The sequence below is a fragment of the Mycteria americana genome, chromosome 6 (assembly GCF_035582795.1).
Source record: "Mycteria americana isolate JAX WOST 10 ecotype Jacksonville Zoo and Gardens chromosome 6, USCA_MyAme_1.0, whole genome shotgun sequence".
NCBI classification, from domain to species: Eukaryota; Metazoa; Chordata; class Aves; order Ciconiiformes; family Ciconiidae; genus Mycteria; species Mycteria americana.
This window is the reverse complement of record NC_134370.1, coordinates 47,814,728-47,829,656: the sequence shown is the minus strand read 5'-3', so window position 1 is coordinate 47,829,656 and position 14,929 is coordinate 47,814,728. Positions and strand designations below refer to the sequence as shown.

The following is a 14,929-nucleotide window of genomic DNA, read 5'->3' as shown; positions in this document are numbered from 1 at the left end:
CAAACATTCCTTTTAAAAACAGAAATGCTGTCTGAAAAATCCTAGTTCAGAAAAAGCCTCCTGGCCAGCAACAAGGCTCACCTCAGTTTCACTCTTATCCAACTTCCCTAACTTGCAGCTGACTCAAAGTAATTCAACATGCAAATGAAAACAGAGACAGCTCAAAAACTTTTGCTCCCAGAAACAAACACTGAAGAAAAACACTTCCTTGATAGCTGTCACTGCAAATGACCCACTTGAAACTCTCAAGGAAAGTGAAATTTCTGGGAACCCTGCTTCCCATTTGTCGGGTAGATAAGCATTTGCATTACCTTGTTGAAGTGTTTCAGGTACATGTAGCACACACCCAGGTTGTGGCTGATCTCCTGTGTGAAAAAAAACAAACCACAAACAAAACCAAATCAGCATGAGGTTTGAGATACATGCTACATAATCTGCCAGGGACAACAGTCATCACTGACCTGAATGGGGAGACCCCTGTGCCTGCCCACACCCTTCTGGCTTTGTAGATCAAGTAAACCTATAAATTCAAGTTGCTTCAGGAACCTACAGAGCTTAAGTGTGATTGTACACAAAAGACTACAGGCCACTGAGACAAAAACCACAGGAATTACAATGGTCTCTTCGGAGAACAAGGAGCAAAGACTGCTTTCTTCACTGAGATGTGACTCAGTTCCCAAGGAGATCTCTGAAGCTAGATAAGTTGCCCTTCTTGGGTGGCTCTCAATCTAGCTGTACAGTCATTAGGATACACACAATGCTGCAACCAGCTGGACAAAATCTGAAGATGTGCCTAACTTTCCAAAACAGAAGTCAAGCACCAGAAGGACTGATATCCCTCTGGCATCTTAAACAATTTTGCAACAGAGTAGGAAGATCACTTAGGGATCCTCAACACTCCAGTGACACTGTAGGGAACAATCATGCCTCTAATTCATCAGCAATCGTTTAACAGACAAGCTACTTGTCACTTTCCCCACCCTGGCTCATCTTGGGGAGCTGAAAAGCAAGGTCCACTAGTTTCTTGTTTCTATTCTGGTGAGCATTTCACTGCTTCATCAGTTTAGACAGCCTTGACCTTTAAGAGGAAACTCTCTTATTTCCCCATTAACCCTCTTAGAATGATATTTTCCTCCACACAGTCCGTCCAACTGTGGAGAACAGTAATGAATCAGTAACTCCTGGTTACTGTGGCTTGCAGAATGAGACAGCGCAGGCTGGCTCTACTTCCAGTGCTGAGCCAGGTATGGGAAATAACTAATCAAAATAACCACTGAAGTCTGCCTGCTGTGGTTGTAAATAGGGTTATAGTCATGCCAAGCACATACTGCAGGTAGCTTGGTTAGCTAAGGGAATGCAGACTTGAAAGAAGACCCACAGCATAAAAGGTTTCTGAGTTGTCTGGCACAGGGTAAGTTGAACAATACTGAACATATCCTTGTATCAAGCCTGAATTTTAGACGTACTGAGCACCAAAAGTACGGCTAAAGTCAGTGAGTGCCTGATGTCTTAGTGAATGAGATCACATGTAGCAAGTCTATCTTAGAAACAACACTTCCACAGGCAAAACAGTGACCTGCAGAAGGCTGCCCACAGCTAACTGCAAGCCATGTTCTCTCTCCTCTCGCCCACTGTCACACATTTCCTTTTGCAATGCTCTTCCTTCACTTTTTGTCTTCCTACATAGAAGAGGTAATTTAATTATTGCTCCTGTAGCTATCAGCCTACATTTTGCCAAAATAGCTAATGCTTGGTAGGTAACAGGTAACCCTTTCAGCTTAGTTTGAGGGTAATCTTTTTCAATAGTGTTTTGCATTACAAAAAGATGCCCAATTATTCAAGCAAGTTTTAATGATAACTGAGGGTTTCCAAACAGGGAGCTACTTCCCATATTTTCCTTAATGTAATTTAGCTCTTTATACTATATACGGCTATATTAATACTGATACTTTGCAAAGCTGAAACATGTTGCTCAATTCTCTGTGCCCTGAGACAAGGTGTTGGATTTTGCAGGTAGAAATGATGCCTTGCTCCTGCGATCCAAACCAGATGCTGCAGAGGCTCATCCAGGCTCATGAGCCCGTGCTAAAGGGCAATGCCTCTCAGCCCTGCAGCTCCTCATCTGCTCAGACTGCAGGCAGCGTGAGCTCACCTCTGCTTGGAACAAGTTTGCAGCTTGTTTCATAAAACTGCAGAAACATCTGCATACCACAATAATTTGCAACTCACTGAAACACTTACCCAGTCCTTTTCATCGAGTTTAGCTGCTTCGTTGTACACTTCAATGGCTGCCTTGTGCTTCCCCAAAAGAAACCTGTGAAAGCATTTCAGTTTTTATTTTTTCTTGCTCTGAAACCCTGCTGTGCAACCACTATCACCTTTGCCAGTGAGAAATGATGCTATTTGCTAGCTCTCCAGAGACCTGCGCGAGAAGCCCCGAGAAGTTTACAATCTCAGCGATATTACAATCTGAGCACTGCTCCCTTTCAGGGCCAAGGTCATCAATCCTGTGAGATGCTGAGGCACTCCCTGACATTACTGGAGATGCAAGGAATGAATTCACAGGCTCTGCAGTCTGCCTTTGTCTCAAAGGAAAAAGACAGGTGATCTAACCGGACACTCAAGAGACAGAAAGGGGTCTGTAGGGCAAGTTTACACAGCTCAAGTCAGCACCCTTAACTCTGGAGCTAGATATTAGCATGTTACCTCTCTTGCTTAAAGCACAAAGAAAAAGAAAATACAATAGCAGCCAGGCAGATAACAGAGATTCTGCTTTTAAGGGTAGCCCATGGTTCTGGAAGCCAACTCAAGTGTTGATAAGGAGGAAGCATGTTTGGAATTAAACAGCCTGGGATTTCACTTGATGCCTGGGAGAAAAACCAAACATGAAAGGTCCTGGGTGGCACATCAAAGAGAAACAATAAAACACCACTCACAGCGATCGTGCCACCTGCTTGAGGTTGTCAGCACTTTGAGGGTTCAGAATGGAACATGTCTGAAAAAGTTCAAGAGATTCTTGAATTTTCCCCTCCAAGCGAAGTATCAAAGCTGTAAGACAACATATACCAGGCAAATTAGTCCATTATCTGCAGGAAAAACATGCCTCTCCAACAGCAGGGAAAGGAGGGGGAGTACAGATATATTATAACATTTGGTCTTTCCCCCTGAAAGGCAGAAGCTGTGTCTGAGGGCAGAATGACAACACATGCAAAGGACTCGTGCTTGCTTGGAAAAATTTCTGTTTCTCAGAATAAAGGCAGCTTTAAACCCTGGCAAATTGCTTGTTAAAATGTAGTCTAGATTTCTCCCCCCACTCCAACTTCTACAGGCTGAAATATGTCCTTAGCCAACAAATCTCAGCTGTCCCCCACTTTAAATTGCAACGCCAAGTTTTGGGGCACATTTTTAGGGGACAGAGGGCAGGACAAGAAGAGGAAGACCATCCTTAAAGCAAACAGTAAGACAACAATTACCTGAGGCAGGTAGCTCTAACAGAAAACATGCACCTGTAATACAGTCAAACACACAACCCAAGCACACACCAACACATTGAAAGCCAAGAGCCCATAGTCCAAGGAGGAACTGACGACAAACTCATCAATACAGAGAAAACAGAAAATCTAATCTGCCCATCCATGTGAAAATCCCAAGCTTCAAAACTAGACCTAGCAAGTAGAAAAAAAGCCAAATACCTTTTACATATGAATTTTATATGTGTCTATCACCTGTTCCCCTTCTTATTGTTCACTGTATCTCAAATCAGAAGTAACTTGCTTTAACAAAATTAAGACTTTTGGAGGCCTCCTGCAACATACCTTGAACATAGATTGCGTATTCGCACAGTCCATGAGACTCCTGGAGCTGCTCTTTGATGACAGCCTGAAATGACAAAGTGCAGAAAGTACATACCAAACCCAGTCTCCCTCACCAAAAAGCTCGTTAGCTGGTTCACTATTAGCCCTTGACTAAACTGCAGCATGACAGCTTTCAGAAGAATACAATCCCTTCAAATATTTTAATAAAAGCAATCCCTATGAAAGAAAATTGATTTCTGACTGACCAAATATCTTCTGCAACCTTGATTTGGAGAATTTTTTGTATGCGCTACATATAGCTCTGCTGTATCTGTGCTTATTGTATAATGCCCTAAAATAACTTGAATTTAAACATCACGCAACATGTTGATGGACACAGTTCTTCCTTATGTGATGGTAACAGTGGTATCACACAGGACATGAGAACTACAAAATTTGTTTAGTCAGAATTTGTGCCTGGAAGAGTCTATTAACACAGAACTTGTAGCTAGTTGCTGCAATATACTATATTAAAATGCTATAAAAGTTGTAAACTTTCATCATTTTAACAAAGCTAATGACAGAGGTTTGGTTTCAGTTACAGAAACCACAACCCCACATATAATAAAGGCACTGGACTGCGGCTGGGACAACTACAAGAGTGCAAGCTCGTCACCGTGGGTGAAGAGCACTGTGCCAGGAATACTGTAGCCCTTTTAGTATTTCTTTGTTCATTCCTATTACCAAAGATAATTAGATATACCTGGGGAAAATGCCACAAGGAATCTCTGAAAGCATCCTCTGCTGATAAGGGGATCTACTCTAGGCCCTTTGTAAAGAAATAAATTGAATTGGAGCAACTGCAGCTGAGTCAATGGAAGCCAAATGAACAAATGACGAGTACATGGGAAAAGGAAGGGGGAAAAAAACCTTATGAAAATGTAAATTCTTGCTGGCTGCATTCATGCAGCTGACAGTTTGGGGTGCGGGTGCAGTTTGGCTATATTCCATAGTCACAGATGACCTGAAATTACAAAACTGGTCAAAAAGAGTGACCTTTGGGAGGATGAACACTGTGGCTATAAACCAAGTGCATCATTTCTGCTCTGAGACTCCTCTTTTGCTCGGAAGTGCAAGAGACAAAGAGGTGAAAGAAAGATTTCTGGGCTAGCAATAACCTGGTGCTCATTTGGCACTTCTGTCAAGTGTATGAGCAGTACCAACATCCCCTGCCTCCAAGACAAATATAAATGAAGGACCTGAAAACAAGGAGGAAAATTGAACCCCAAATATAGCACATAGAAGGAAAGCAGGGTGAAGGCAAGGATTGAGAAACCTCACTTGTAAAAAGAAAACTAAAGAGAGGAAGGAAAAGGAAGAACAAGTCTAGGCTGCTCTTCTCCTCAGATCTGTATCTGCTAATATATTTATATTATACTCTTTACAAAGTACATTATTATACGACATTCAACTCTGACATAACCAAGCATCTCCTGAATATGGATACTCTATATTGCTCCGTCTACATAAAACCAGTTTCCCAGAGCAAGAGAGGGCAATAGAGAGCTATCTTTTAGAGAGATCTGATTCATTCTATAAGCCCTAAAAAAATCCCATAGCAAAGGCCTTGAGCTCAGACATATGATCTGTATTCCCAGCTTTTCCTCCCAAGTTTATTTAACTCGCCGACGCAATTTAGACATACTGGCAGGAGACCAAAAAGCATGAGCAATTTTAATTAATTAAAAGCATCTGGTAATTTTAATAATTCCTTCCTTGCACATAACAGAAGTGGAAGATTTCTGTTGTGAAAAATGGTTAGGGGGCAGGGCTGGAATTGATGCTGCAAGCAGAAAACACAGTTTATTAGCTTTGCATGCGACGAGCGAGAGCTGAGTGATGATCACTGCCTAGCAGGGCTTGTCCCTCCTCTCCCCCAACTCCTCGCTGCCTGTGCGATCACAGGGGATGCTGCAGCTGCAGTCTCCAGGGGATGTTTGCCTTGCATCTTACTGGGTAGAAAGAGAGGTGAATCAAACAGCCAGCATTATTAATCTCTTGCTGTAATGAGCAGCCAAATTTGTCAAAAGCTTGGCAACACCAAAATAGATGCAGGAGTGGCACTGTAAGGGTTAAAAATCAATTTAATGCCTTCACTTTAGGGAGCTAATGTTGGTAAACAAACGTTTTTTTCTTGGCCTTTTACATCATTGAAAAATATGGGAGCTTTTAAAACCGTGTTAGAGAGGAAGCATTTCAAAGCACTGAGTGGGAAAGAGGGTCTAGTGAGATTCAGACCAAAATTAATAGCGTCACAGGTCACTCGTTTCTTAGCCGAGTCTTAAAAGAAAATTAATGGATTTTAACGAATGCCCAAACTATACTGAAATCAAGGAGTTAACAGCAATTTAAGCCATTGGAGATACTGTCAATACCTCTTTCGTTTTTGCAGGTATTAGCCCCAAATAGCACGTTTGGGAATGTCTGTGCTTATCACGTATAAGGACAAGCACCCAGGGCATCCAGGTTAGATCCATAACCCCACATAACACCAGCAGAGAGAGACAGAGACTACCAGAGGGCAGCTTGGCCCACCTAAGATCTGAATTGCCTTTTGGATGTGCTTATCACTCCTCACTGACTGAAGAAGCATCCTGGCATGCTGAGGTTCTTATCTTTTTTTGGACAAACTCAGCCCTCTGAGCACACATCCATCACATCTGGGTGAAAGGATGGAAGATCATTTAACCAGCTATGGCCTGGTGCCAAACCCTTCCAACTTTACTGCAAAAAAAACTGTTTTGTGAGCCCTGAGGAAAGGCTTTGCTGCCTTTTACTTTGACAGCTACTGCAAAGCTGGCCTGCCAAGCAAAAGAATATTAGCTGTCTTTTCTTGATTTTTTTCCCCATATTTTTCTTCCTTCCATGACTGATGAAGATGTGGAGAAGTCAATGTTGCCACTGTATCATCCACTTGGTTATTTTCTCTGTTTTCCTGAGCCGTACATCTTTTCTGTACTCTGATTCTACATCCCATCACAGCAACAGTAAAAGTACACAATCAGAGACCAAAAAATGCAGTAAGATCAACAGAAAAGGGAAACAATTTTCTATTTAGATTGCTAGTCCAACTTTTGTTCATATCTATTTAAACCAAGATCTGAGAGGAAATCGCTCTGCTGATGACACAACCCTCCAGCTCCATTAATTAAAAGCTAAATTAATTTCCTCTGGCCTGCCACCTTCCCAAGCACCCCCAGGAGCTCTCCAGCAGAGAGAAACAAGTCGTGACCAACCCTGGTGTTTCAGAAGCAAAAAAGCCTTTTCAGATCTTCTTTGCACATGACAGAAACAGAAAGGCAACTCTTATTCCCCTCCTCCTGCCCACTGGCGCATCATCTTCAACAGCTCATGTTCATTTTATCAGGAAAACACACCGTTTAATAATGGATTTGCCATTTCCTTAGTCCACTTACTGTTATAATCCCAAACCAAACAACCACTTCCAAGCTACCCACCAAACCCAGAAGAAATTAAAGGGTGCAATGTATCATGTGTAAAATGAAAGAATTTTGTTCAAGGGTAAGCAAGATTATTTTTTTTTTTTTTTTAGACTTGGTAGTAATGTTTTACTCAACTTAAGTGTTTTTCATAGCATCTTTATAGTACCATTGAGAGACCTGCACTATGCAACTGCATTATTATCAGTTTGGAAGACCCTATTCATCACTTGGACAAGAGAGGTTTGCAATTCTTTCAATTTTTCCACTCCCAAAGACATACTGAGCTCACGGATTGCTCCAGAGAACTGCATGCATGAATCCTGAAGGTAGTGATTTGAGAACATTGAAGTTATTTTACTTGTATTTTCTCCTGGTGCTCTTATTCCAAAAGGAGTCAGGAAAGAGGGTGGTTTGAAAACTGGTATGAAAACTATCATTTCATAATGCTAGTAAAATACTTCCTAATGCAAAGTCTCAAAAGCAGCTCTTACCTTACACTCATCGTAGTCCCTGCGAACATACAGTAGATAGATCAACCAGTTTTTCCTCTCTAGGATTGGTAACTCCGGTGCTACATGTAAAATATTAACAGAATACAAGAAATCAGACTGATCAGCAGAGAAACTGGGCACAGCACAGAGATATTCTGATCCACCTGATCTGCAAGCACAGCTAATTCAAGAACTGCAGTTGCACCAGGCACTGCAATTAATCATTTGACTTGAAGCCTGGAGTGTGGACATATAACCAGTGTCCAGTTTCATTTTACTTCTCAAACTGATGGATAAAACACATGGTTCAAGACAGACACTAAATAAGACCTCTTAACAGAAAACCACCACCTCAAAAGACTTGAGGCATCGGCTCCTTCTGGTGCAGTTACTGGAGCAAACAGCTCCAAGCACCAACTACACACACATTTTAATTCAACATTAATGCTGGTCTGATTAAATTGGTTCTTCCAAATATGCAAGAAGCTGCTTGGGGGACACAAGTTGGATTCACATTTTGGAATTAGGGCAGAAGAATAAAAGGTCTTCAGAATAAATTTCTGGGAGTGAATGAGAAGGAAACAGGTGATACACACAAAAGGAGATTTTGGAGCTGCTGCTGGTCTGAAGGTGTGAATAATTTAAAGAGGTCAAACTTAGTTCTTTGGAACTGTCAAGGGACTATGAAATATCACAGGTCTGAGATACTGTGAAAGTACTGGCAGAAAAATGTATTTGATGCAGTGGAGGAGAAAGACTTGTGCTCCCGCATTTCAATCGTAAGGAGCTTGCAGCAGTAATTATGGCAAATCACGAATGGATGTTGCTTAGTGATATTCACGTTGGGTTTAAAAGTTTAGCACACTGCTGTGCATTTCATTAAGGCTTGAAATGTATTGCTTGTTATTCGTTTCTACAGTTCAGATGCCGGTAGCTGAGAGGTAACCATAGCAACTGGCAAAAAAGCTATATGTTTGCAAGTCAATATTATGATGGAAGTGCAGAAGCAAAGCAAGGTGAGAACCATCACAGGAGCTGGGGCAGTGGTGAGGGCAATACAGCGCCAGGCCACCTTCTCCCAGGCCCACAGAGCCCGACACAGACCCACACCACCGATGGAGATGCAGACTCAGCTTCCAGCAACCCAGAACAGAAGGTATTATTTGAAGTGGTCTGCAGTCCCCTCTGCCAGCCGGCAGCATGGGTCACAATCAGATGTAAGAAAGAAGAAACTCTGCAGCTGGAAGGACTGAATCATTTCAGGAGACATTATTGGCGCAAAGTGTTATTATCTTTTAGAAATGCTGAGCTTTAATCATGCGAGGACTGCACCTGCAGCTAGTAGCAAACATCTCTCAAGCATACCAGGCTCTCCCCCACAATTCACGCCAAATCTACTATCACTGAGAGCACTTAGAAACAACTAGAATTTCTTCTGCTGACGAAGTTGAAAAAAAATTTGTAAAGCCAGTCTGGTTTTGTTGTTGGTATTTTTCCTTAAATTCCAGAATATCCAGCCAGATAGCTGAGATTTACGTGTGCACATGAGCAATTTATGGTCAAATACCTTATAAAGAAGGTTCAACTACGCTAAAAAGAAATAGAAAAATCGCGGTCCAAACAAAAAAGTAATGCAAACGAGCTAAGCTTACGGAAATGAACAGATCAGGGATCCAAATGTTCTCAAATTCTGCTTTACTGTGCTATATCTGCATCTTTGTAAGTAAGGCATTTTACTATGCGTGGTCTCAGATCAGATTAATTGATTTCTGATGACTTCATGTTTTCCATTTGTCCTTCTTACAGTGAAATCATGAACGGAAGAGTTAAGAGGCTGCCTAAATAGCTACAAATCGATTGAAAAAACACTATTTCATAAACAGACTGGAGGGCTGCTGTTCTGAAGCCAGTTGAGGGGTTACCTAATTCATTAACAGATTTGTAATGACTTCCTTGTGTAAGTTATTACAGGTGACAGGGTTTGACAGAACTTTCTTTTCTGAGAAACACAGCACTTGAGGATGCTAGAAATGCACTGCAGAAAGCGGCCGGACTTGTGTGCTCTTCCTGCATAGTGTCTTCTGGTGCCACTATCTGATACAAAATACTGAACCAGACACATGTCTTGGGCTTGATAATTTCTTTTGTAAGCATGGATTTAAGAGCAGACATTGCAAACTCTATTTAACCATAAAGATTTCAATTACAGTCAGAACTAAAGTATACTTTGCCATTTTGTGCCTACTAATACAGCTTAAAATTCAAAAATTCTGCATCTTACATACAATGAAAACTGTTTTAAATAAGGATTAATCAGAAGACCCTCCAGGCATACCCCACCTGGTCTCCTACCTGATACCACCTGTAGTGCATGCCTTACTGGAGGGTTAAAAAGAAACAGAGAGCACTATAAATGTTAAAATATACAGAAAAGCTAGCTGACTAGGGTGTGTTGCAGCCGAGATGGGAGAGACCAAATTATGTTAGAGCCTACACAAATGTTTTGGGCTAAACTAAGAGGACAGTACATCAGCGGGCGGATGGAACATCAGTTGTTTAATTCCTGAAGGAAAGAGCTTTTTCACACTTTGAAGACCAGAGGGATATTATACTCCACTCCCACACTATGGAAACACCTGCTGAGAACAGGGTTGGGAAGGAAGAAACGCTGAACATCAGAGTGAGTGCTGAGCAGAGTATCAAGCTGCAAAAGAAAAGGCTAAAACAGGCACCACCTGCCTTCTGGGTCCAAGACTGCAAAAACCCAGAGGAGTTACCTAAAAGACCTGGCCTGGACAGAAAACAGAGAAATCAAAACACACCATGAGACACAGAAGCAAACGGCATTCACATCTGCAGAGATAAAACAGTTTTGCTTCCCCTGCCAATATGCTGAGCTAAGGGTAACTATGTGGAATTGGGAAAACACGTGGAGTTTTTATGTTCCTAAAACTCATTCTGAAATAGCAACACACCTGACTGAGGAGACATTACTCTCCTTTTTTCTCTTCTTTTTCCCTAAGACAAGCAAATTGAAAAAAGACAAACAATTCTGATGTCTTTCAAAAAAGATGTCTAGATTAATTCATAGATAGAAGTGAATCTTATATCTGAATACAAAACAAACACAAAGATTCATAGAAGAAAGTTGATAGACTCCTTGAATTTATTCCAGAAAGAAAATGGGAACAGTTTGACCCCTTCTCTGAAGAAATCCAACATAAACACCAGGAACCAAATCTGGTGTGGAACACACAGAGGACAGAAAAGAGGAAGGATATAGAAATTGTGAGGAAATTAATAAATTTGACACAGGAATAGGTCTGATCCCCCCAAAAAAGGCTGTGGGAAGTAAAGGATTATTACCAGGCTCTATATTCAGATGCAGAAAGAAGTAATGCAAATTATTTATACACCTCTCCAGAGCCACAACCCTCTTAATCTGTATTTCTGTTTTTCCACAAAAGCAGTGACATACCTACTTCTGGTGAATTTATCTCCCTTAGGTTTGCTCCCCCAGCCTGCTGATAAGGACTGTCCTAGTGCAAAGGGTCACTGCATTTTTCTGAAGAAAAGGGAAATACAAACCCCTGGCTACCTGGGACTCTAACTCCAGAGAAAGGGAATAAAACAACTCCAGAGGAAGGGAATAAAACATTCTGGCCATTCTGTGCCTCAAAGGACCCAATTCAATCATTGCTGGTCCCAATATCCATGTATTTTTTTCAAGTTTAATAATTATCCACAGAATACCTAAAAAAACCCACACACAGATGATGTGTGTCACTCAGCTCTTGCTGCATCAGCCTGAACATATGGCTGGATCCAGCCACGGGGGCTGCTACAAGGGGCAGAAGAACAGAAAGAAGCACCGGCAGCACTCCTCAGTCTTCTCAAGTACAAGGATGACTGGGAACAGTGGAGGCTCCATATGGCATATAATGGTTTGCAATCTCATGCTAATTAGAGCCGGGAACACATACTGCCAGAACTGGTCACTCAGAAGGTTTCTGCACGGGGAAAGGCCACTGAATTTGGCCTCGCCAGGAGGAGCTGAGCACATTCACCAAGTCCCTCAGGCTCCGTACATTGCAATTTTCCACTTTTTTCAATATATGGACCTTCAGAAATTCCTCATGTGTAACTGCTGCAGATGATATGAAAACGCGCTTTTCTTTGTCACCTTTTGCAGAGCCCTCGCAAACAATCCAGGCACTGCAGGGATGCAGGGACTACAGGTTAGAAAATAGTAGTTTATACCATTCTAGCAGTGAAAAAAAAAAAAAGCAAGCCATTATTTTCTGTAAATCAGTCTTCTCCAGTCCAAGAAAACGCAATTATCCAAAAAGTTGGTATCTACAGTGAAAAGGGTTTATAACTTGCATAATTATCTTTTGGCCTCTCTTTTCTGGGATTACAAAAGCCTAGTCTCATTAAGGAACTGCAACAGGGAGCCAGGCACCAAATATATGATTAAATACCTCTGTCGAGAGACATGCCAGTTTCTTTGAAGTGTTTTGATTGAATTCAAAAGAGAATCCATCTGATCCCCCACTTTCTCAGTGGCCAGTGATTGATTGCACAACCCACTGCCAGCAACGTGATTTTTCTTTCTGACAGTGCTCCTTTAAGGAAGCCACTGGAGCGGAAACCCCAACAGAATCAGAGTAAGATCATCAGGTTTGTATCTGTGCTGCGCTATCATCATTCTTTGCTTTATTCATCCTTTTATAGATTTTCTCAAAGGACTGAAAAATAAAATAATCAGAGTTATTCCCTTTTGTGTAAACCTCCCTAGGAAATTATTTTGTGCTTGCATCTTCATATTGGGTAATTATACCTTAGATATGAACTATCCAACAGTGGGGTTTAGATTTAATAAAAGGGCTTTGAAATTGCTTTAAAGGGAGAGGAGGAAAAAAAGCCCCAAAAGGCTCCTATCAAATTTCATGGAGGAAACGATCGCTGAAGCACCAGATGTCCTGTTGAAGAAATTGCCAGATGCAAATTTTTGTTGTGGGTATAGCCAGAGTAAAGTGGACTTCAACAACTGTAGCCATCAGACAGCCTTTCACCCATCACCTTATTTTCTCCAGCATGCAAACTTCCAGCTGCCTGGAGCACCTTAGCACCCTTCCTGTGAAAAGCACAGATGGCTCTCTGAGGTGGAGAAGGAGCTCAGGGTCACATTTTAGTCTCATCATACTAAAAAAACAGGTCAGAGCCCAGCTCTTTCTCCACCCCAGCTCAGTGGAAAGAACCTGAGCCCCAGTTCACTCCCTGTCCCTCCAGCTTTGCAACCCAACCTGCAGCAAACTGAGCAAGAGCAGCAAGAAGAGCCTGGAGGAGAAGCAAAAGACTCAAGAAGACAAAAAGAAGAACCTGTTATGAGACCAAAAGCCATAATAAACTACACATAACATACAGCACAAGGAGAGGGCAGAAAATCTTCAGTAAAGTAATTAAATGGAAGTATTCTATTTTTTTTATTCTGCAGTAGCCCCATGAGCCATGGTCTGGATCCACTGCGGTAGGTACCCCAAATACACGGGTAAGATTATCCAAAAGGCCTAATTTTGATCCTGACTCAACTGTCCCTTTCCGAATTCTAATTAAAAATTGCATGTTGTAAAACAGCATTCAAGCACACAGGTATTTTCAAAATTAAGAAACACAGAGGTAATGACTCAAGTCTCTATTGTAACATTTTGCTATTAAGAGAGCTGCACCAAAGGAGAATTTGGTAAACTGCATCTTGCTCTGAAGAAATCAAAGTGGGAAGTTTTGCTGTGGCAAAGCCATGAGGAAGCGAGTTTATCATCTCCCATCATCAGGCAAGGCTCGCTCTAAGCACAGAAGCAGGATTGATCTTTTCGATTCAAGATTCATTTCCCATTTTAAAGTAATTCTGGTCACTGGCTTAACAACAAACTCACAATGGCATAAATACAATTCACCTGCTACTGGAGGAGCCCATCCAAATCTGAGAGGCAACAAATGGAAGTCTTTCAGGACCAATATCCACCCCATCCCTCAATTCCCAACTCAGCTTCCTGGAGACATTTGCTGACATTTTTGCCAGGGTGACAATTAGTCCCACTTGCAGAGCTTGGGGAAGGTTTACTGTCGGGCATAGCTGTGGTTACCGTCCAAAATGAAGCTTGGTGCTCTCACAACTGTGTTAAATAAACATTGACAGGGAGGGAAAGACTAGGATGAAACCAGCTATGCATATATCCTTTTTGCCTTGAGCTTCACAAGCTGCCAATGCGAGGAATTACGCTACCGTTTGTAAAACCGGTGACAGAGAGGTAATGAGTATCTTCTAAACAAAAATAATATTAAAATAATAAGGCACAAACTCAAATAACCACTATAAAACAACATACCACTGCCAGGGAACTGTATTTTCCAAAATAAGGTATGAATAACGGATAGAAAGCATTTTTAAGCTCTAATATCAAGGGGTTTAGATTTAAAAATAACAGACTGCCTTGATATCAGGGGAGCAGCCTACAAATTCCTAGCTAGGCTGGTGCACAGACAAATTTAACAAGAAATCCTCTTCCTTACTCAGACACTCAAAGGCTTTTATTAAGACTGTAGCAATATAAATACATTATAGCTTTGAAAGAAAACTAATAGAGGAGCATTGGTCTTCCTATGCCCAGATCCATCCTTAGAGTTTGAAAACTGCATAAATGGAGGCATGATGTATTCAAAACTCAGTAATGATGAAAAATCACCACCCAGAAGAGGTTGTTTATGCTGTATTTCACTCATCGTGTGTGAGTATACACGTATGTATATATGTGAGTATGCACATATGTATATATGTGAGAATACAGGTGTTTGTGTACACAAATACCTGTAAAATTGATAAAACAACAGAAAAAAGGAGAGAGCCCTTTACTGTAGCCATTCTCTCTGTTTAATCCCCATTCCCATTTTTCCTTTTGCAAATTGCTGCTGAAACACCTTTAAATCAAACAATAAAACCATATGGTTCCTCGTTATTTACAGTCAGCTGGGGTTAATAAAACTCATCATATACAATTCTGGTGCTAGCAAGAAAGCCGTAATTCATAGCTGTGATCTTACTATCGTGTATTAATAGCTTCACAATACACAGAGAAAACTG

General features: G+C 41.3%; 1 protein-coding gene across 4 annotated transcripts in view; it reads right to left on the bottom strand.

The window, feature by feature from the left end:
* The window catches only part of BBS4 (Bardet-Biedl syndrome 4), a 45,386-nt gene that overhangs the window by 17,226 nt on the left and 13,231 nt on the right, over positions 1–14,929 (bottom strand). For all 4 annotated transcript variants that reach the window (XM_075505592.1, XM_075505593.1, XM_075505595.1 and 1 more), the window contains exons 3-7: positions 7,789–7,868; positions 3,816–3,879; positions 2,937–3,048; positions 2,242–2,314; positions 312–365 (exon numbers count right to left, since the gene is read on the bottom strand). In XM_075505592.1, the coding sequence (XP_075361707.1) occupies positions 312–365; positions 2,242–2,314; positions 2,937–3,048; positions 3,816–3,879; positions 7,789–7,868 (383 nt within the window). The remainder of the gene's footprint in view (positions 1–311; positions 366–2,241; positions 2,315–2,936; positions 3,049–3,815; positions 3,880–7,788; positions 7,869–14,929) is intronic.